The sequence below is a fragment of the Nyctereutes procyonoides genome, unplaced genomic scaffold, assembly GCF_905146905.1.
Source record: "Nyctereutes procyonoides isolate TBG_1078 unplaced genomic scaffold, NYPRO_anot_genome, whole genome shotgun sequence".
Taxonomy (NCBI): domain Eukaryota; kingdom Metazoa; phylum Chordata; class Mammalia; order Carnivora; family Canidae; genus Nyctereutes; species Nyctereutes procyonoides.
The window spans coordinates 8788106-8809487 of NW_026575130.1; the positions used below are offsets into that span (position 1 = coordinate 8788106).

Below are 21382 nucleotides of genomic sequence, written 5' to 3' on the forward strand. Positions count from 1 at the left end.
AATGATATCATTATATTCACTCTACAAATCAGGCAAATGAGGCACAGAAGTCCTTTAATACAGTCACATATTTAGGACATACCAGGACTAAGATAAATTAAGTAATCTGGCTCAAATCCATGCTTTTAAACAACCCGTTACCCCATACTATACTAAAGTCTGGCTGGCTTTCCTTAGCCCAGCAAATGATCAATAGTTCCCAAACAATGGAATTCCAGTCTTGGGTCCAATGAAGAGTAAATTTTTTCCTAGAATCTAATTTTCCTATGTTGTGGAAGGAATTCATTATCTGTGCCATACTTCAAATGAAAGTGTAATAAAAAAAAATATTCACAAGCTATTTCAAGTTCTCTGGCACAAAGGAAGTGCACTGTATTCCTTGTTATAATAATGTATACAAATATAAAACAAAAATTTTTTAAAAATTAAAAAAAAAAACATAAAAATATAAAAACATTCTTTATAAAAGATATATGAATAGGGCTTATCTTTCCTTTTTTCTTTTTTTAAAGATTTTATTTATTCATTAGACAGAGGCAGAGAGAGAAGCAGGCTCCAAGCAGGGAGCCCCACGTGGGACTCGATCCCGGGTCTCCAGGATCACACCTTGGGCCAAAGGCAGGTGCTTAAACCCTGAGCCACCCGGGCTGCCCGGGCTTATCTTTCCTTATTCTGGTTTCAATTTCTACTCAATAATGTAGTGGGATCTTAATTTTGGTCACATAAATACGTATTCTATGGCAGAAAAAAGATAACTTATGTAATCAAACTGTAAAGAAAAAATGACATCCATACTATTTTAATTCCAAGAAATATACAAAGAACCCAAACTAACACCGTTTTACTGGGTGTATACTTTCCTTTTCTTATAGGATATTTTACATGGTCATAGTTCACCTGAAAGAATTTATTTACTTAAAAGGAAAAGAGTCTGATAGGAAACTTTCATTAACATGCCAGAAAAATGTGGAATATTCTCCTTCCCTTAAATACACAAAGATGGTTTGCTACTTTTTTTTTTAAAGATTTTATTTATTCATTCATGAGAGACAGAGAGAGTAAGAGGCAGAGACAAGCAGAGGCAGAAGCATGCTCCCAGTGGGCAGCCTGATGTAGGACTCAATCCCAGGACCCCTGGGATCATGACCTGAGCTGAAGGCAGCCGCCCAACCACTGAGCCACCCACCTGCCCCAGTTTGCTACTTTTGACTTCAGTCTCTGAAAACTCTACTCTAGTAAGACTATATCAGTCAAGAGAAGAGCCAGGTCAGAATTAGAGAAATCTATTTAAATATCTATCCACTTAATAAATGTGGTTCATCCATGCTACATGATCTAAAAACAGGGAAATAATCATCAGTACGTCCAAGCTACTCAAAATGTCATTCTTCTAAAACTAACAGGAATATTTTACCTAGATGCTAAAATTTATCAGAAGTGAACTACCTACCAGAGGAAACCTTTTTACTTCTCAGTCCATCAAAGAAAGTACTTACTTTGGGGAAATGTGAATTATGTGTTGATATTCACTGTTTTTTATTCTATATCAAGATCTAGATGTTTGAAAAACATGTGAAAATAATCTGGTCAAATGATAAATGAATCAAGACTCCTTTGGAAGTAAAATATTTCCTTTCAAATATTTTAAATCAATTTTCAAAAGCCTCTACTTAAAAAAAATAAACATAAGGATCAGCTTAAATGAAAAGAAAATGGTATCTAGGACAAATAAAATATTTTTAAAAATTTTGTCTTATTGTGATCTAATAGGAAACACATTTTCTTCAACTTTAAAATTTAGAGTACAATACCAACTCTAACATTAAAGTTTTATTTTTTATATATATATTAAAAACAGCCTGGCGAATACTACAAATACACAGGTTACATATACCTATACTCTTTTATCTTCAACACAATCTATAGAGTAAATTATGGACATTTCATAAGTATTAGCAGTTTCATTTACCCGTATTTCCTAGAATTTCCTCAGCAATTGTGGCAGTTTTAAAACATGGTCCCCAAATTCTTTGATACTGTGCTGATAAAAGGGTGAAATTTGTCTACTTCCCTTGAATTTGAGAAGGCTTATAACAGCTTCCACAAATAAAGAATAGGGATCCCTGGGTGGCACAGCGGTTTGGCGCCTGCCTTTGGCCCAGGGCGCGATCCTGGAGACCCGGGATCGAATCCCACATCGGGCTCCCGGTGCATGGAGCCTGCTTCTCCATCTGCCTATGTCTCTGCCTCTCTCTCTTTCTCTCTCTGTGACTATCATAAATAAATAAAAAAATTAAAAAAAATTTAAAAAAAAATTAAAAAAAAAAAAACAAATAAAGAATGGCAGAAGCTTCGCCTCCCTTCCCCCTTCCCCTGCTTAATCAGAGACAATTCAATTTCTATGTTGTTTGATGGAATATCTGCATGTGGATGGATCCCTGAACAGCTAGCTATGTAGGAAGGCCAATTATTTCACAGCTGCCAAGGTCTGGAAGTCAAACCACATGGAGAGGTCACCTTTAGGCATCCAGATTTGAAGTTTGAGTCATTCTAGCCCAAGTACCAGACATATGAATAAATGAACTTTCCAGATCATTCCAAACTTCGGCCATCAAAATACCTTGGAGTCTTCCAAGCTGAGATCCTAGACATCACAGCACAAAGCTATCTTGGCCTTGCCCTGTACAAATTCTTCATCAACAGAATCTGTGAGCTTAATAAAATAGCTGTTTGCAAACATTAAGTTTTGGAATAATTTGTTATGTAGCAATAACAACTGAAAATAACAACTAATTACTATTTTTAAAAGTTCAGAATCCAGATTCTAGAACTGAAAAAATCCATCTTTACTTAACATAAAAATGCATTATATTCTTAAAAGTCCAGACATCTCAGTTTCAATAATTCTTTTTTTTTTAAAGATTTTATTTATTTATTCATGAGAGACACACGGAGGGGGTGGGGGTGGGGAGCAGAGACACAGGCAGAGGGAGAAGCAGGCTCCATGCAGGGAGCCCGATGTGGAACTCGATCCCGGGTCTCCAGGATCAGACCCCTGGGCTGAAGGCAGCGCTAAACCGCTGGGCCACCAGGCCTGCCCCAGTTTCAATAATTCTTACAAAAGAAAACATTGTCTTCAGATAAGTTAAACATATGTGTATATATGTACAGAATGCACTAAGTTGTTCTGTTAGAAAAATAGTTCCTTCCTAGAATATATTATTTGAGAGCTGTAAGGTGTAAGATATAAAAAAAAAACTGAATCAGGTACACCAGTTAAGAATGAAAGAAAAAACAACTAAGGGTTGAGAACTGGGTCTATCACGAGTGGTAAAAACACCTGGAATCATTTACATGCGCTACAGACCTGTACTATCCAAATGGCAGTCCCTAGTGACACATGGCTACTACATACTAGAATATAGTTAATTTGATCTGAGAAGTGCTTTAAGATACATTGGATTTTAAAGAAATAGTATAAAAAATAAGATATTTTAGTAATTTTTAATATTGAACACATGTTAAAATGAGAACTTTTCATATATTGTGATAATTGGATAAAATGAAATTGACTTTACTTCTTTTTGCTATTTAAAATTACATATGCAGCTTGCATTAAATTCCTGTTGAATACAACTATAAGACAGAAAAATACAAAGAGAAAGGAGAATATCAGTATGTATGGAAGGTTTTCAACCTAGGCCTAAACATTTAAGTTGGACATTAGAAACATTAATTATAAAAGTATTTTGAGGTACTACCACATTTTATTAATGCTATCGATTTCTTAAAAAAAAAAAAAGAAAGAAAAATAACTGGCTTTCTGGGATAATTTAGATGCGCATCTTTCTTTGGATTCAAATGGTTCTGCAGCATATAAGAAAAGACTGCTGGGGGCAGCTCCAGTGGCGCAGTGGTTTAGTGCGGCCTGCAACTCCGGGTGTGATCCTGGAGACCAGGGATGAGTCCCAGGTAAGGCTCCCTGCATGAAGCCTGCTTTTCTCTCTGCCTGTGTCTCTGCCTCTCTCTCTCTCTCTGAATACATAAATTTTTTAAAAAATCTTAAAAAAAAAAAAAAAGGAAAGACTGCTGGTATTTTGATGCTTCTAAAGTAGAGAGAGACAAAGGCTATGGAGGAAAGAAACTAGTTACAGACATGGATGGTCAAATTTTTGAAAAATAACTCTAAGTATTCTTCTTATTACAGATGTTATATATAATCATTGCAAAAAGAGGTACAGGAAATTATCAGATAAAAATCATCCATAATCATATTACCTGAGATAACTATCAATATTCTGATGCATAGCTACCCAATAATTTCTTTTTGGTTTTACCTAATTTAAACAAAAATAGAATTATAATGTACATTATTAAATGATCTGTTTATGTAGCCTGACTTGAATATCTTTCCATCATATAAAACTGTATTTACAGAATGACAGGATTAAAAAAAAAAAAGAAGAAAAAAGAAAAGCCTAGAACTAATAATTGAGTTTATCAGTCACAAGATACAAGGTCAATATGTAAGAGTCAAATGCACTTTTCAAACTCAATAATGAACATACAGGATTTAATTTTTTTTAGAATAATACTATTTATAACATCACAAAAAAGTACTTAAAGTGCTAAAAACTACACAACACTGATGAAAGAAATGAAGGATTTCGTTAAATAAATGGAATGATATATTTGTGGACTAAAAGACTTGGTATGAAGATACAAACTATCTCAGTTTCAATCTTTAAATTGTAATGCAATCCCAATACAAATACCAATAGCAAATACCAAATACCAATATTCATATTTATTTATAGGTATCAACAAGCTGATTCTAAAATTTCTATGGAAAGGCAAAATCTCAAAAACAAAAACTCTGAAAAAGAACAGTTGGGTCTTATACTACCCAATTTCTTTTTTTTCCCCCCTAAGATTTTATTTATTTATGAGAGACACAGAGAGAGGCAGAGAGACACAGGCAGAGGGAGAAACAGGCTCCCCACAAGGAACCCCATGTGGGACTTGATCCCCTGACCTGGATCACGCCCTGAGCTGAAGGCAGATGCTCAACTGCTGAGCCACCCAGGCGTCCCTATACTACCCAATTTCAAGGCCTGCTTTATCTGCTACAATAATCAAGAAAGTGTGGCACCAGTGAAAGGAGAGACACAAAGAACATAATAAAAAGTCTAGAAATAGAGCCACAAAAATACAGCCAACTGATTTTTGACAAAGATGTCAGCCAATTCAATGAAGGAAAGAATCTTTTCAACAAATGCGGCTGCCATAGTCCATATTCAAAAAATGAACCTCAACACGTCTCAGGTCTTTTTTTTTAAAAAGCTTTTATTTATTTATTCATGAGAGACACACAGAGAGAGGCAGAGACACAGGCAGAGGGAGAAGCAGGCTCCACACTGGGAGCCTGACGTGGGACTTGATCCCCGGTCTCCAGGATCACATCCTGGGCTGAAGGCAACGCTAAACTGCTGAGCCACCCCGGATGCCCATGTCTCAGGTCTTAAGCAAAAGTTAAGTCAAACTGTAAAATCTAAATGTAAAATTTAAAAACACCTAGAAGAAAATATAGAAGAGTATGTAAATATAATCAAGAACAGAAAACACTAAGAAGAGACTTTATCAAATTAAAAACTTTTCTCCACCAAAAGCACCAAGAGAATTATAAGACAAGCAACAGGCAAGAAAATAATATTTGCAAATCACATGCCCGATCATTTGTATCCAGAATTTAAGAACTCTTAAAACCCAACAGTAAGAAAACAGACAACCCAACCAAAAAATTGGTAAAAGGTCTGAAAATATAACCAGCAATGAAGATACAGGAATGGCAATAAACAAACACAAAGATGCTCATCATTAATCATTAGGGAATGCAAATTAAACCATGAGATATTGCTACCATTCATTAGAATGATTAAAATAACAAAAAATCTCAAAATATCAAATGCTGGCAAAGAGGTAGTGCAAAAGGAACTCTCATTCATTATTGGAGGGAATGCAAAATAGTACTATTTTGCCACCTTGGAAAAGTTTGGCAAGTTCTAGTAAAGTTAAATATATACAGTTGACCCTTGAACAATCCAGAGGTTAAGGGCAAAAACCTTCTGCACAGTTGAAAATCTGAGTATAAGCTGACTCTCCGCCCCCAAACTTAACTACTATAGTCTACTGTTGACCGGAAGGCTTACCAATAACATAAACTCAAACATGTATTTTTTATGTTACTATACATACGGTATTCTGTGTATATACACTTTATTCTTACAATAAAGTAAGCTATCAAAAAAGAAAATGTTACTAAGAAAATCATAAGAGAACACACTTATGGTAATGTACTGTATTTATCGAAAAAAAAAAAATCTGCATATAAGTGGATCCAACCTGTGTTGTTCAGAGTCAAATGTATTTACCATTTGACCCAGCAGTGTTACTCCGTTTACCTAAGTGAGCCAAAAAACGTGTTCACACAAAAACCAGTACATGAATGTTTACAGCAGCTTTATTCACAATCACCCAAAACTAGAATAAACAGTCAAGATATTCAACAACAGAGGATAAACAATCCTGGTACACACACACAATAAAATAGTACAGAGCAATAAGAGGGAACAAACTGATTCATGCAACAGCATAGATGAATGTAATTCAGTGAGAGAAACCAGATCCAAAAGACTACATATTTTATAGTTTCGTTTATATGACATTCTGGAAAAGCAGACTGACAGAAATGGAAAGCAGAGCAAAACAGTTGTCAGGGCTGGTGGAGGACGAGATGATGTTACAAGGGGACTACTTAAGGACACTTTTTGTAGTAACAAAACTGTTCTATATGATACTGTGGTGGTAGATCCTTGACTGTATGCCATTTGTCAAAACCCATAGAGCTGTACACTACAAAGAATGAAAGCAAGTTATATTTTTGTGAAAAAATTAACTAGGATGTCAAGATAATCCAGGATAGAATAAAGACTGACAAATCAGTCTAACTGCATTACATACATGATAACCTAACTGAAGGATGTTTAGGTAATACATATACACAGATGGAGAGACGTAGACACAATTACAAAGATGTTCACATACATAATTTAGTACATACATACATATCTCCTAACTTCTGTCTACTGAGAAAGCCTAAAAGCAATGATACTCCAGTAGCTACAACCACATCCAGGGCCCAGTTCTCAGTTTCCAAATACCATGCCCCAACAAAAGGAACCAGGGCTTCTCGGACAAAGGACTGATTCTAGTGCTGGGGTAGGGAGAGGACAAAATACTGTAGTGTCAGAAAGTAAGGAAGCAGTCAAAAGACAAAAGGGTGGTGGCAAAGAGACACAGGAGGCAACCTGAAAGAGCAGCCAATGGCCGAAGCTGTAACAATTTGGGTAACAAATATAAATCATGATAGTACTCGATTATAATCCAAAGAAAAAAGTCAATATTCATGGGTCAACAATAATAAAAATAACTGAAAACATTTTAAAATGGGAAAAAAGGGGCAAGCCTTCCTCACAGAAAAATTCCAAATAATAAGAAATGTAGAATAACTGAGGGAAAGAGAAAATTACCATTAGAATTCCACAGTAGAAGACTGCAGGTGTGAGCCGCTGAGGAATGCTACCAGTAGTGGAAGAAATTTTAAGAAGCAATAGGATATTAAATTATCTTCCCAAGAATATTTATGAATTACTGTGATGATTTTAGCATATGCCTACAAATTACTTTATCCATCTCACTGTAGAAGGTGGAATTTAATTCATAATTCCCTATCTGTTAAATGCAGGCTGAAGTTACTCCTAACATAGAGTAGAAAAAGAATATTAATTTTGCAGTGGAGGAACTTGGCAGCCCGTTATAGACTGAATATCTCCCTCCAAACTCATGTTGATGCTCTATCCCTTAATTTAATGGTTTAAAGTGGGGCCTTTGGGAAGTAATTAGGCTTAGTTTAGATCACAAGCATAAAATCCTCATGATGGAATTTAGTATCCTTTCTCCTCGTGCATGTAAAAAAGCCATGTAAGCACATAGCAGGAAGATGGTCATCTGCAAGTCAGGAACAGGGTCTTCATCAGAACCAACCATGCTGTCACTCGGATCAAAGATTTCTGGACCCTAAAACTGTGAGAAAATAAATGGCTATGGTTTAAGCCACCCAGTCTATGGTATTTTGTCATAGAGGCCTGAGCTAAGACATTCCTTAAATCAAATGCCCAAGGTTAACATGACCAGGAATAAACAAGGTGATACATATAATCCCTGGTATGATGTGATAAGAAGGGCACTTCACTTCTGTGGTATTCTTCCTAAAAATTAATAAATTATTGAGACTCCACCCCAGCCTAATCATGAGAAAGCATCAGTAGAGTGAGGAACTGTCTACAAAACAACTAACTGGTCCTGTCAAAGTCCTAAAAAGCCAACAGAAAGACTAAGAAACTGTCACAGATCAGAGGAGACATGACAACTAAATGCAACATGATATCCTGGACTACATCCAGGAACAGAAAAAAATAAAATGGTGGAAATGGTATAGTTTAGCTAATGGCATTTCAGTAATGTTAATTTCTTAGCTTTGATAAACATACCATGGTTTTGTAAGATGTTAAGACATAAGAAGATATAAGACTTTAGAGGAAGCTGAGTGAAGAACAATGAATTTTATGTACTATATCACTTCTGCAAATCTAAAATTATTGCAAAATAAGTTTTTAAAACATCAATGGAAAAAAGTGCATTTAATAAATGCACTTTTAAAAATAAGTTTTTAAAACATCAATGGAAAAAAGTGCATTTAATAAATGACGTATTAAATTGTATGACACCATTTTTAAAAGATTTTATTTATTCATTTGAGGGAGGGAGGGAAGGAGGGAGGGAGGGAGAGAGACAGAGAGAATGCATGCACACACAAGCTGGGGCAGAGGGCAATGAGGGAAGCAGACTCCTTCCCCATGAGTGGGAAGCTCATTGACTAGAGATTCGATCCCAGGACCCTGAGATCATGACCTGAGCTGAAGGTAGATACTTAACCAACTGAGCCACCCAGGTGCCCCTTGTATGACACTGTTTTTTAGACAATTGACCAAACCACACATAACCACAGTGATTTTCCTAAAAAGCAAATCCGATTATTTCTTCATTTAAAGCTTTCTAACAGTTTTTCTTGCCAACAACAAAAAATTCAAACGCTTTAACATAGTTTATAAAACAATGGAAGGCACAATAATCCCTCCCCCATCCCAAATGTCCATGTCCTAATCACCAGAACATGTGACATGGCAAAGGGAGTTGAGGTTGCAGATTGTATTATGATTGTTAATCTGTGACCCTAAAATCGGGAGAAAAGCCTTGATTATCCAAGTGAGCTCAATGTAATCACAAGAGTCCTTAAAAGTAGAAGAGGGAGGCAGCAGAGAGTCAGGGAGATGTGACTACACAAGATCCTCAGAGATGAGGTTGCTGGCTTTGAAGATAAAGAGGGGACCATGACTCAAGGAATGTGGGCAGCCTCTGGAAGCGGGAAAAGGCAAAGAAATGGACACTCTCCCACAATCTCTAGGAGGGAATTCAGCCCTACTGACACCTTGATTTCAGCCCTGTTAGACTTCTAACCTATGGATGATGAATTCATGTTATTTTAAGCCACCAATCTCTGGTAAATTTGTTACAGCAGCAAAGAAAAAATGAACACAAAGGCCCTTCATGATGGCCTTCTTACTTCACTGCTCACCACTCCTCACAACGATATTCAACAGGTGTGCCTTAATATACTGCTATACTACAAGCCATTCACATGGGTCTACCTAAGTCTGATCAGTAAATAAAATGTAATTTTGCTAAACTAATGGTGCCTATTGTTAGGTCAAAGTGACACAGAATGATGACCTTGTAGGAAGAGAGCAAAGAAACCACAGCACGACATCAGGAAAGACTATATGCTAGAGCTTTATCTCAAAAGGTGATCAAAGGGGTTAGTGAGAGCAGTTAAGTTGCCTTGTAAAGGCTTCTGAAGGGGATCAAATAAATATGCTACTTTTCTGAAATCTGCTTTTTAAATTTAAAAAAAATTAAATTCTAGAGTCTAAAGTTTAATTCCTTCAAAAATGCCACCAACTAAAATTTTAGCCCAAAGGTAGCCATGAGTATGAAAAGGCTGAGAATCACTATTTCACACACAGTTGGGCCACACCAAATTTTTCTCAAGCCATGTTTGTTCACCTCTGACCCTTCACACAAGCTCTTCTTCTCTACCTGGAACCTTCAAAAATTCCCTCTTTTCCCTTTATCTGATCAAATCTTACTCATTCTTCAGATCTCAGTTTAGCTCTTCTAGAAAACACCTGCTAACCCTATAAGTGATGCCTACTTAATGTTGCATCTACAATATCTTGGACCACAATGATAGCACTTTTCACATGGTATTGTAATCGTCTGATTGCAAATTCTCTAAGTGAAAAACGAGTCTAGGTTGCTCTCAGCTTTAATATATTCCTAAAGCTTAGCATAGTGCCTGGGTTATAGAAACCATTCCCACAGTTTTTTTGGGTAAAAAAAGGAGCCTAGTAAATAATCATCAAATATTTCTGCATCAGGCATTTCCCTTGTCACGATGTATCAACATGGACTACAGGATAAGTAAAAAGAAGCTCTTAAACAACACTTTAAGAGTTTCCACTACTGAAAGCAATTTATACCCTAGTATAAGAACAAATATAGAGATCTGAACTTTTTGTGGCATTTTACACATTTTACTCTATCATCTGAAACAAAAGGAAAGTAATAATATACTGTATTTCATTACATCTAAGGTGTTTTAATGCTGCTGCTTTTTAAATTTACCAGGGATATTAGCTCCTACTACTGTAATAAATTACCACAAGCATAGTGGCCTAAAACAACACAAATTTACTATTTTCTAGTTCTGTAGGTCAGAAGCCCAAAATCAGTTCACCGGGCTAAGGTCAAAGTGTCATGGGCAGGGTGGTTCCTTCTGAGGCTCCAAGAAGAGAATCCACTTCCTTGTTTTTTTCAGCTTCTAGTGGCCAGCCCCTTTCTCCATCTTCAGAGCACATTACTCCCACCTCTGCTTCTGTGGTCACATTACTTTGTTGGCTGACTCCTCCTGACTTTCTCCAACCAGGTCTGTTGTGATTGTATCAGGCCCACCTAGATTGAGGATAATATCCCCAACAGTCAGTCGAAGCTGCAAAGGTTTCAAAGATTAGGATGGACACACATTAGGGGGCCATTATTCAGCTCGCCACATCAGCCACCAATGGCAGGTTTTCATACAACTATACCATAATTTCTACCACTTCAGCAAAACCAATTTCAGAATCTTACCAAATTCAGAGATTAAAATGTGAAAAACAGAATGTCTTAGAATCAATGAAGTAATATGATTACTGAATCCACCAAGTGGCTTAATGTAGTGACTCATAAAAAGAGCATAAACAAATCACTGAAATACAGAAAAATTCAGGCTATATACATACAAGCTCTGAAACATTTCGAAATTCTTAGCTTCAAGTGAGGTATGTCTGTAAAAAATAGGAAACAGATTATTCTAACACATTATCTACTCACTGGTACCAGTCTGACTTGAGAAGTAAACAAAATATTTTTAATAAATAGGCTATGTACCTTTCAATGGAGGTGCTTAGCTGGTCAGCCTACTGATGTCATATCAGCTAGATACACCTCTGGTTTTCTTTTCTTTTCTTTTTTTTTTTTTAAAGATTGTACTTATTTGTTCATGAGAGACAGAGAGAGAGAGGCAGAGATACAGGCAGAGGGAGAAGCAGGCTCATCACAGGGAGCCTAACGTGGGACTCGATCCCGGGTCTCCAGGATCATGCCCCAGGCTGAAGGCGGTGCTAAACTGCCAAGCAACCCGGGCTGCCGCACCTCTGGTTTTCTAGAAACATCTATGCCCTTCCTGGCAAGACTAAATTATCCCAAGGTCTACCCAAAGGCTGTATCTGCCTCAGGGTCATAAATCTCCTTCCAGAAACTAAATTACCAACAAAGGAAAATTGATTCTATTCTTGCTGTATGAAAACCAAACATGAAAATCCAAATTACAAGGTAAATATTTTATGGAATGTTTAGTCACTATATATTTACAACCAAATTAATCATAAGCTCTCTTTAAAATAAATGAATTTCCTCATTCTTTCCCTTGACAGAGAACTAACATTTTTAGTATCAAAAATATTTGCTTCATTAGTCTTTTCCTGAATCAAATATCAATATTTTTTTAAAAGTCAGATTAAAGGTTTTTTTTTTTTATTATCTTAAGAACATCAAGGTCAGCAAAGTACAAGCTCCTCTACAGAGACACAAACTAACTTGGAGAGACAGAATCAGATATAAGAATGTAATTTATTCATCACAGAACCACCAAGAAATAGGGCAATATGCATTTTAACAATCACTCTTGTTAAAGTTTTAAAATATTTCTGAACCAGTTGGTAAATAGTCACACAGCCCTGACCCTGCTTCCCTGGTATACTGCACAATGCTATTCCCTTGCTCCAGACCTCTAAGACCTCCTCACGATCCAGCAACTAAAAGACTAATGCCTGGCACGTTACAGGCTTACAGAACCCTGCTCTAATGTCAAGGCTAGTATCCATTCAGTCACTAGTATGCAAAGTACAGATTACTATTTTAGATATAGGACCCCTGATAATAAAGTATCAATAATGTCGCAAAAACAGAAATTTTTTACAAGCATAAAAACTATATGACCACCACACCCCTTAAGAAATCTACAATTGGAAACCCTGGTGTTTTTAAAAATGAGGAATTTCTAGAGCACCTGGGCGGCTCAGTTGGTTGAGTGTCTTGACTCTTGATTTCCGCTCAGGTCATGATCTCAGGGTCCTGGGATTGAGCCCTATATCAGACTCCCTGCTCAGTGGGGAGTCTGCTTGAGGATTCTCTCTCTCTCCCTCTCCCTCTGCCCACCCCCAATCACATATATTCTCTCTCTCAAATACAAAAATCCTAAAAAAAAAAAAAAAAGAAGAAGAAGAAAGAAAGAAAAAAAGAGGAATTCTAATCACATCTGGATACCCTGGATTATTATTTTGTAATGGGAGGCTAATAACTATAAAAGTAACTGTCCCAGTCAGACAGAGCCTACAGCCAACAGATTCAGACTGTGCAGCCATTTGGATGAAACCTCACTACATTAGTCCATTAGTTCTTCTTTCTGGCTGCCATGGTAATGAGTGTTACAAGTAGAGGGACCAAAAGAAAACCGATCCCACTTAACCTACTATATGAGTCAGGTACTTGGCTTTTCTCTACATAATCTTATATGATTCTCACAACAATCCTGTGAAGTATCACTATCCTCATTTTACAGACAAATTCAAATAGTTGGTAAATAGTGAAGCCAGGCATCGCAGGTTCCAAAGCTCATTTCACAATACCTGTTTCTCAGAAATACTAGGAAAAACAAGCAAGTTAGGACTTGGCCACGGGCTAGGCGAGGCATTTTACTACTCCTTCTCACCTCCCTATTTTATCCTGCTTTTCCTTGGTTCCTATTACAAGCAGCTTTCACCATACAATTTTAGAAAACCTAAAACTAATTAAATCCACCTTTCCACAAGCCGGCTAGCTGAGGTAGGTGAGCTATTTGAGGGAACCTTCCAAGAGTAGATCTATCTGTTGGAGAGAGGAAGGGCTGGGCAGTGTAAGAAAATAATAAAAAGACGGAAACCGTGATTGAGCCTTAAATACAGGAAAGGACCGGGAGAACTGGCCACACATAGATCCGTTCAGTCTTCAAAAATAACAATATGAAGCCAAGGTCACTTACTCAGTTGAGTGCCTACTGCTTGCTGCCACGGGGAATATAAGGAAGAAAACTCACATAGTTTCTGTCAACTGAAGAATTTAGATGTTGGTGTTCTGAAGGAGATGGAATGAAGGGGACTCTCCTTTGTTAAATATCTCATTTTGCTAAGCACCAGGTACTTTAAAAATAGTAACTCATTTAGTATAATTCTCTCAACAATTCTAGAAGGAAGGTATTGTTATTCCCTGAAGCTCAGAGATGTTAAGTAATTACCTCTACAAAACCCAGAACTGTATCCAAGCCTACAACCTTTTCACTAGCCCACACCTTTTGACAGTTCTGGGTATGCTCAGCCTATTAGAAATAGTGGCTTCCCTAAGGCTGAATATAACATGATTTGCTCTAACATGCAGGGCTGACTATGAAGATGCTCTCATTTCTAGGAAAGTCCATTGAAGACCGGCTCAAAAATCTGTTCTCTTTCAATGTCTTTAAGATTCTAATACTTCAGGATTTACAGATAATTAGAAAGATGAAGTTAGTTGAAATACTATAATCCATGGCAATGAATGGGGTTTACAAAAATTATTACACATATAATTTCAGAAACCTGAGGGGAGGGTGGAGTGGGAATGAAAAGATACTGCAAATAACTAATACAATACATACAGCAATGAAAAATAAAATTTAAGCCCAGATAAAAGACACTTGTTTATATATGGAATGATTTTTAAGATTCTCAAGATATTAATCTGCTTAGAAGGAAATGATGCATCCAAATGGTTACATTATACCATGGCAATATCTTCACCAGAGGACCTGATGCTTCTGCTCAGCTATAAAGGAAGACCAGAAACCTGAGACGCAGACGCTGCTCTGATCAAAAGGAACTTAATTCAGACACACTGAGGAGATTTTTATCCTTTTAAATTTTGCATGTGCTCTCAAAGTTGAAGAGTTTCCTTTAACTGACCAGACAGTACTGCTGAGTGGATGGTATGTTTCTATCCTCCATAATGGATCCCAATAATTCCTATTACTAACTCATCTTTCTCTCATTATTGGCAACTAAAATGATAAAACTGTCAGTAGTATCATTCCCGGAAAAGGCATATGGAAGGAAGAAAAATACATTTTCATTTGAAAATGAGTACCATTAGCTTCCTAAAAGTAGAATTAAGCAGCAGTGGTTTACTGTTAAATCAGAGTGCCCCCCCCCAAAAAAAAACCTTTTAAAATTAATCCCTTTGAATTGGGAGAAATTTTGGAAATACATTATCATATTGCCAGGATATTATTTCATCCAATCTTCCCTTTTTTGAGGACTGGGCTTTGGAAAGACTCTCAAAAGGTAGAGTAAAAGTTTAAAAATATTCAACACTTCATATGGAAATACAAATAATTCTAAAAGCTCATATGCTGCTCATGAAAAACTGAAGTAGAGAAATACAAGTACACAAAAGGAAGTTTAAGGGAACTATGTAATAGACTCAAAGAAGTCAAACTGTATCTTCAAATGAGTGGGGAAAAGCATATGAGCAGTTAAACCCAAAAACCAAAAGTGATAATGAAGTCTCAGTTTTCAGCCTATACCCTACCCTTTCCAAAAAAAAAAAAAAAAGTCTCTAAAAAGACTTTCTACATACAGTCTCTTAATAGAAAGAAGACTGGACTTGGAATTAGGAACACTGAATTGGACTTGATTAACAAATGTTTAATGAATACTTGAATGTACATCAGTGACAAGAGACAAAACTGCCATCCTCACAAAGTTTACACAGCAATTGGTGAAAAACATACCCACTTAACCTTTCCGGATCTCGATTTGATCTATAAAATTTGAGAAGTGAACTGTTTTTCAGACTGCACTCCAAAAACACCTGAACCTCTATTTTTTTTAATTTTTTTAAAAGATTTTATTTATTTATTCATAGAGACAGAGAGAGAGAGAGGCAGAGGGAGAAGCAGGCATCATACAGAGAGCCTGACGTGGGACTCGATCCAGGGTCTCCAGGATCACGCCCTGGGCTGCAGGCGGCGCTAAACCGCTGTGCCACTGGGGCTGCCCTGACCCTCTATTTAAACCATAACAGCTCTGCTTTTTTTCTGATTTCTCCATCAGTGCTCTATCCACTATTTCTTTTGGAAAAAAATAAATGTTGTTTTTTTTTTTAATGTTGGATAACCACTAAAATAAGTGATCTCTAGATACCATTTCAGTTTAACAATTCTGTCTCCTGTAATGTTACATATGCACACTTCTGACCTGTTTCTTTTTGCCATGCCTGGAATTCCATTGAGACACATGAAAAGGCAAACTATTTCATGTAGGCCTAAAGAATAAACCAACACCCAAGGGCTGCTTAATCTTTATTATAAATGCCAATACAATGTAGAAAACATAATTTTTTCTAAGATTAGCAAAAAAAACAAAAACAAAAAAGGGGCAGCCCCAGTCGCTTAGCGGTTTAGAGCCGCCTTCAGCCCAGGGCATGATCCTGGAGTCCCAGGATGGAGTCCCATGTCGGGCTCCCTGCATGGAGCCTGCTTCTCTCTCTGCCTCTCTCTCTCTCTAATAAATAAATAAAATCTTAAAAAAAAAAATAGATATGATCTTCTCTACTTAAGCTACTTCCTTCCACAAAAACAACAAAAAATTTGACCCTAGTTCTTTATCCTTTTTGTTTAATTGAGGTATAATTGACATATGCTCTATTAGTTTCCAGTATACAACATAATGACTCATTTGTATAAATTACAAAAATGATCACTATAATAAGTCTAGTTAACATCTGTCACCATACATAGTTACAGATTTTTTTTTTCCTTGTGATGAGAACTGGTAAAATTTACTCTTAGCCTATTTCTTTATCTTAATTTCCAAATTCCTTGACAATGACATTTAAGGCCTTTCTGCAACCTGACTCCTTTTTAAGTAGTATTCCTTACAGCTCATGTGCCTTGGGTTCTCCCTAGTACCCAGCACACTTCTTGCCACTTGTCAGCTTAGTTTCTTTCTTTCTTTTTTTTTTTTGACAGCTTAGTTTCTAAACATGCCTGCACTTTCAATTTTGAGACTTTTGTTCATGCTATAAATCTGTCTCAAGATATTCTTGTCCTCTTATTGTTACCCATCAAATCCCTCAAGGTCAGAAGCAACTGGAATGTCAATAAAATACAGGTGAATTTAGGAGAAAGGCAGGAATTCTATCTTTCTACTAGGCTAATCTTAATTACCTGAATGGCAAACATGCAACAAATGCTGAAATGAACTATGTTAATGTTTATAAACGGTAGAAACAAACATCACCTATATTTGGCTTCTCATGTTCTTACAGATCTAATATTCTCATTACAACTGATATCCTGGCATTTTTGAGCCTTCACAAAATTTGTAAGGCTAAGATCAGTATTTGCCACTTTATTTTTTTTTATTTTTATTTATAAAGAAGGGCATGGTTTTTTGTTTTAAGATTTTATTTATTTATTCATGAGAGACACACACACACAGAGGGGGTGGGGGCAGAGACACAGGCAGAGGGAGAAGCAGGCTCCACGCAGGGAGCCCGATGTGGGACTCGATCCCCGGTCTCCAGGATCATACCCTGGGCTGAGGGCGGCGCCAAACCGCTAAGCCACCAGGGCTGCCCAGTATCTGCCACTTTAAAAATCATTCACTAACACAATAATGCATACCCAGAAAATCAAGAAAAGACACTTCTTGGAACAGTATTAAACATGGGTTCACAATATTCCAAAAGGCTTGAAATCTCTTCTTAAATTATCACGTGCTAGTTCCTTCACTCACAAAACTGTTTAAAAACAAAACGAAAACGACAATCTGTATTAAGTTTACAAGGACAAAAACTGCTCAGAAAGTATCTTAATGTGTGCTCGGGACAGGAACACAAAGCCTACAACACTGTTCACATTCACACCCATTAGAGGAAACGACGACTCCTGGAAATAAAGCATTATGGTTGATTCAAAGTATATTATGCCTAAGACATCACTTTTGTGGGGGGAAAAAAACCCAAAAAACTCAACCTCTGATTCTCAGCATAAGCTTATGATAAACTTCATGTTTGAAAAGCATCAGCTGTAAAAACCACATACTGGCTGAACTGATTTATATAGCCCAGTGAATTTTCATTAACTGGATAAAAAAGGTCAGTTCAACAATTGTTTGAAAGTACTAGTGTAGGGATCCCTGGGTGGCGCAGCGGTTTGGCGCCTGCCTTTGGCCCGGGGCGCGATGCTGGAGACCCGGGATCGAGTCCCACGTCGGGCTCCCGGTGCATGGAGCCTGCTTCTCCCTCTGCCTGTGTCTCTGCCTATCTCTCTCTGTGTGACTATCATAAAAAACAAAAAAAGAAAGTACTAGTGTAGTCCTGCTGTCTCACACAGGGCATTTTTCTTAAGCATTCAATCACTGGCGAGGGTTCTCATCCAAGATACTATTAAGTCTATAACGTGAGTTCCCCCTTCCCAGGCCCCATCCGTAAACATTCAGATCCCAAGATGAGGTCATAAATGGCCTAGAAATGATCATTTTTCACTTGAACCTCCTGCATTCTGAAAGCCTACGACCTCAGCATGAAAGCGGCTTTCAAGTTGACAGGCTGCTGCCGGCAGGAAGGCCTTTTCTTCCCTCGACGCGGGGCCAACTCCCGCACGCTTTTGTGGTTCAAAAGTGAAGCTGAGGGGGGTGGGGGGTGGGGGGTGGGGGGAAGACACCCAGATCTAAAGGTATTCGTTTAAATAAAGCCGTTTGACACCTGCTCCCTTTGCAACGCGACCAAGCAAACTTCCAAACGCTCGAGCAGCCGCCGCAGCTGCAATGACACGTCTCGCAGGCCGAACTGGGTCAGGGTTACGGTCACACTTTATGTTGCATATTTACACCCTTTTGTCCACAAACTTGAGCGCTAACTTAAGTTCCCTTCAAGGCCACGTGCTCGCAGGGCCGCAGAAATCAAAGCAATTCTGCTGCGACGGGGAAGGGCGGCAGCCCCGCAGCCCGAGGGCCACAGCAGCCTTCCCCAGACCGCGCACTCCGCGCGGCCTCGGCTTTTCGCCGGCGACAGGGTCGCCCGGGGCAACTCGCCGGCGCCCGGGCCGGGCTGGAGGATCTCTCCACGGAGGCCGGGCCCCGCCTTGGCGGCCTCGCCTACTAACCCCGGGCGCTTTCGGGCCCAGGGTCACGTTACGTAAGCAGCCCCGGCCCCGGCTTCCCCGGGTCGGCCCCCGCCTCCGCGCCAGGGCGCCCCTCCCCCTCCCCCCGCGGCCCGCGGCCCCCCCTCACAGCCCGGCCCCCCTCGGCGCGGCCTCGGCCCGCGGCCTCCGCCCGGCGCCCCCCAACCCGGCAGCCCCCGCCCCAACGCCCCACCCCCCGGCCCGGCCCGGCCCGGCGGGTCCCGAGCGCCAGCGCCAGGCTGCCCGCCGCGCTAGGCCCCGCGCCGCGCTGCGCCGGGGCTGCCCGCCTCACCGTTCTGCTGGTGCGGCGCCGGGCCCGGGCCTGCGGGCGCCGCGGCTCCTGAGGCGCTGGCTCCGCCAAGCTTGGGCGGGATCCGGGCGCTGGCGGCCGGATGAGGGGACTCGGCGGGGGCCGACATGACGGCGCTGCTGGCGGCGGCGGCGGCGGCGGCGGCGGCGGCGGCGGCGGCGGCGGCGGCGGCGGCGGCGGCGGCGGCGGCTCCGCTCCGGGGAGGTGGGCGGAGGGAAGGGAAGGCGGGGCCCGAGAGGCGAAAGGAAGAGGAAGGAACGCGCCCGGCGTCACCGAGGGAGTCGCCCGGGACTGCGGTCGGGCTGCCGGCGCTGCCCCGCGGAGCCTCGCTCGGCCGCCAGGCCCCAGGCCCCCGACCCCCGGCCCACCGCGCCCGGCCCGGCCCGCTCCTGCCCTGCCCCGCCCTGCCCTGCCCTGCCCTGCCCTGCTGCGCGCCCCGAGCCCTGGGCGCGCGCCTCCGGCCTGGGGTCGGTCCTCGCGCCGCGGGCCTGGGGCCGTCGCCGCCACGCCCCCTGCAGGCCGCCGCCCGGCGACTTCAGGCCCGAGGCGGGGCCGGGGCGGCGGCGGCTCAGGCCCCGGCGCAGCAGCCGGGGTCGCCCTGAGGCGGGAGGGGGGCAGCCCGGGAGGAGAAGGGAAGCCAAGCCGGCCGGCGGTGCGGGGGCGGGGGGGGGGACCCGACAGCCGCGGCGTGACACCCGGAGCCCAGGGCCACGCCGCCCCGGGCTGACCCCACCCACCGCCTCCCTCCAGTTTGGGTTGGTTTGTTTGTTTTAAGATTTTATTTACTTATTCATGAGAGAGAGAGAGAGAGAGAGAGGCAGAGACACAGGCAGAGGGAGAAGAAGCAGGCTCCATGCAGGGAGCCCGACGCGGGACTCGATCCCGGGACTCCAGGATCCGGCCCTGGGCTGAAGGCGGCGCCGAACCGCTGAGCCACCCGGGCGGCCCCCGTGTTGGATTTTAATGTCGAATTATTTTTCCCCCCTTGATGTTAATTCTAAAGGAAATACGGCATCCAAGATCCCTTTCTGTCGGGGATTCTAAATCCCCTGAAAAAGAAGGGAAACATTGCGCGTTGATAAACACCGGAATCGAAGTAGGAGTTGCACCACTCTAAACTTTTCCCACTGACTGCAATCTAGGGAAGAAAAAGGAAAAAAAAAATAGAGTAAGAAACTGGAAGACAAACTTTAGCTTATTTATGATTTTTACCAAGGGTTGCTTCATTCTGTTGGTGTTTAGGAAAGAAGCTTATATAGGGGCGTCTGGGTGGCCCAGGGAGTTAAGCTTCTGCCCGTGACTGGGGTCCTGATCCCTAGGTCCTGGGACGGAGCCCCGCTCCTTGCTTCTCCCTCTCCCCTCTACTCGAGCTCTCTCTTGCTATCTCTCTCAAATAAAATCTTAAAAAAAAAAAAAAGCCATAGCAACCGAAGCAAAAACTCAGTTTGCGTTTTCTACATTGAAATCTTTGATGCCCTGACCTGTCCCAGCATGGTAATTGACAAGCAAGTCTTGGACTACATTAGCGAAGTCGTTTTGCCCTCTTGGAATCCTGAGTACGGCACCATCATTCTGTACTAGAAGTGAAATTGCTCAGAAACATCACTGAATTCGAAATGGGATCTAGCAACAAGGTATTTCTGGAGTGATCAGTCTAACGTACAGAATAATTATGGAAATCATGTGGTCTCTTCTAGAATGATGCAAAGCTTGTCTTTCGTTGTTCGCATGAATTAATGATACTTGGTGCTTTAATGCACCGAATGGACTACATATAGAATTTCAGTGGTTGGATTTGTATTTTTGAGTTTTAGGATTTTCTGGGATACATAGACAAAAGGGGCAAGCTCTTTTCCACAGCATTTCCACCTTTTCCACAGAAACCTAAGCCATGCATGAGCAAAAGATCACACTCTGCTTTATCAAGGAGATTTCATGGTTACAGGTTCCAGCACTTGCTGGGAGTTCTTTGAAAAAAGCCTCAGTAAGAAAAAGCCCTGGCTTAAGGTTACCATTATGACGGTCAGGGAATAAGTAGG

General features: G+C 40.5%; 1 protein-coding gene across 2 annotated transcripts in view; it reads right to left on the minus strand.

Moving 5' to 3' along the window:
* Positions 1 to 19488, minus strand: part of SEC24B (SEC24 homolog B, COPII coat complex component) — a 95544-nt gene extending 76056 nt beyond the window's left edge. For both annotated transcript variants that reach the window (XM_055342464.1, XM_055342463.1), the window contains exon 1: positions 19326 to 19488. In XM_055342464.1, the coding sequence (XP_055198439.1) occupies positions 19326 to 19452 (127 nt within the window). In that variant the 5' untranslated portion in view covers positions 19453 to 19488. The remainder of the gene's footprint in view (positions 1 to 19325) is intronic.
* Positions 19489 to 21382: the final 1894 nt, after the last annotated feature.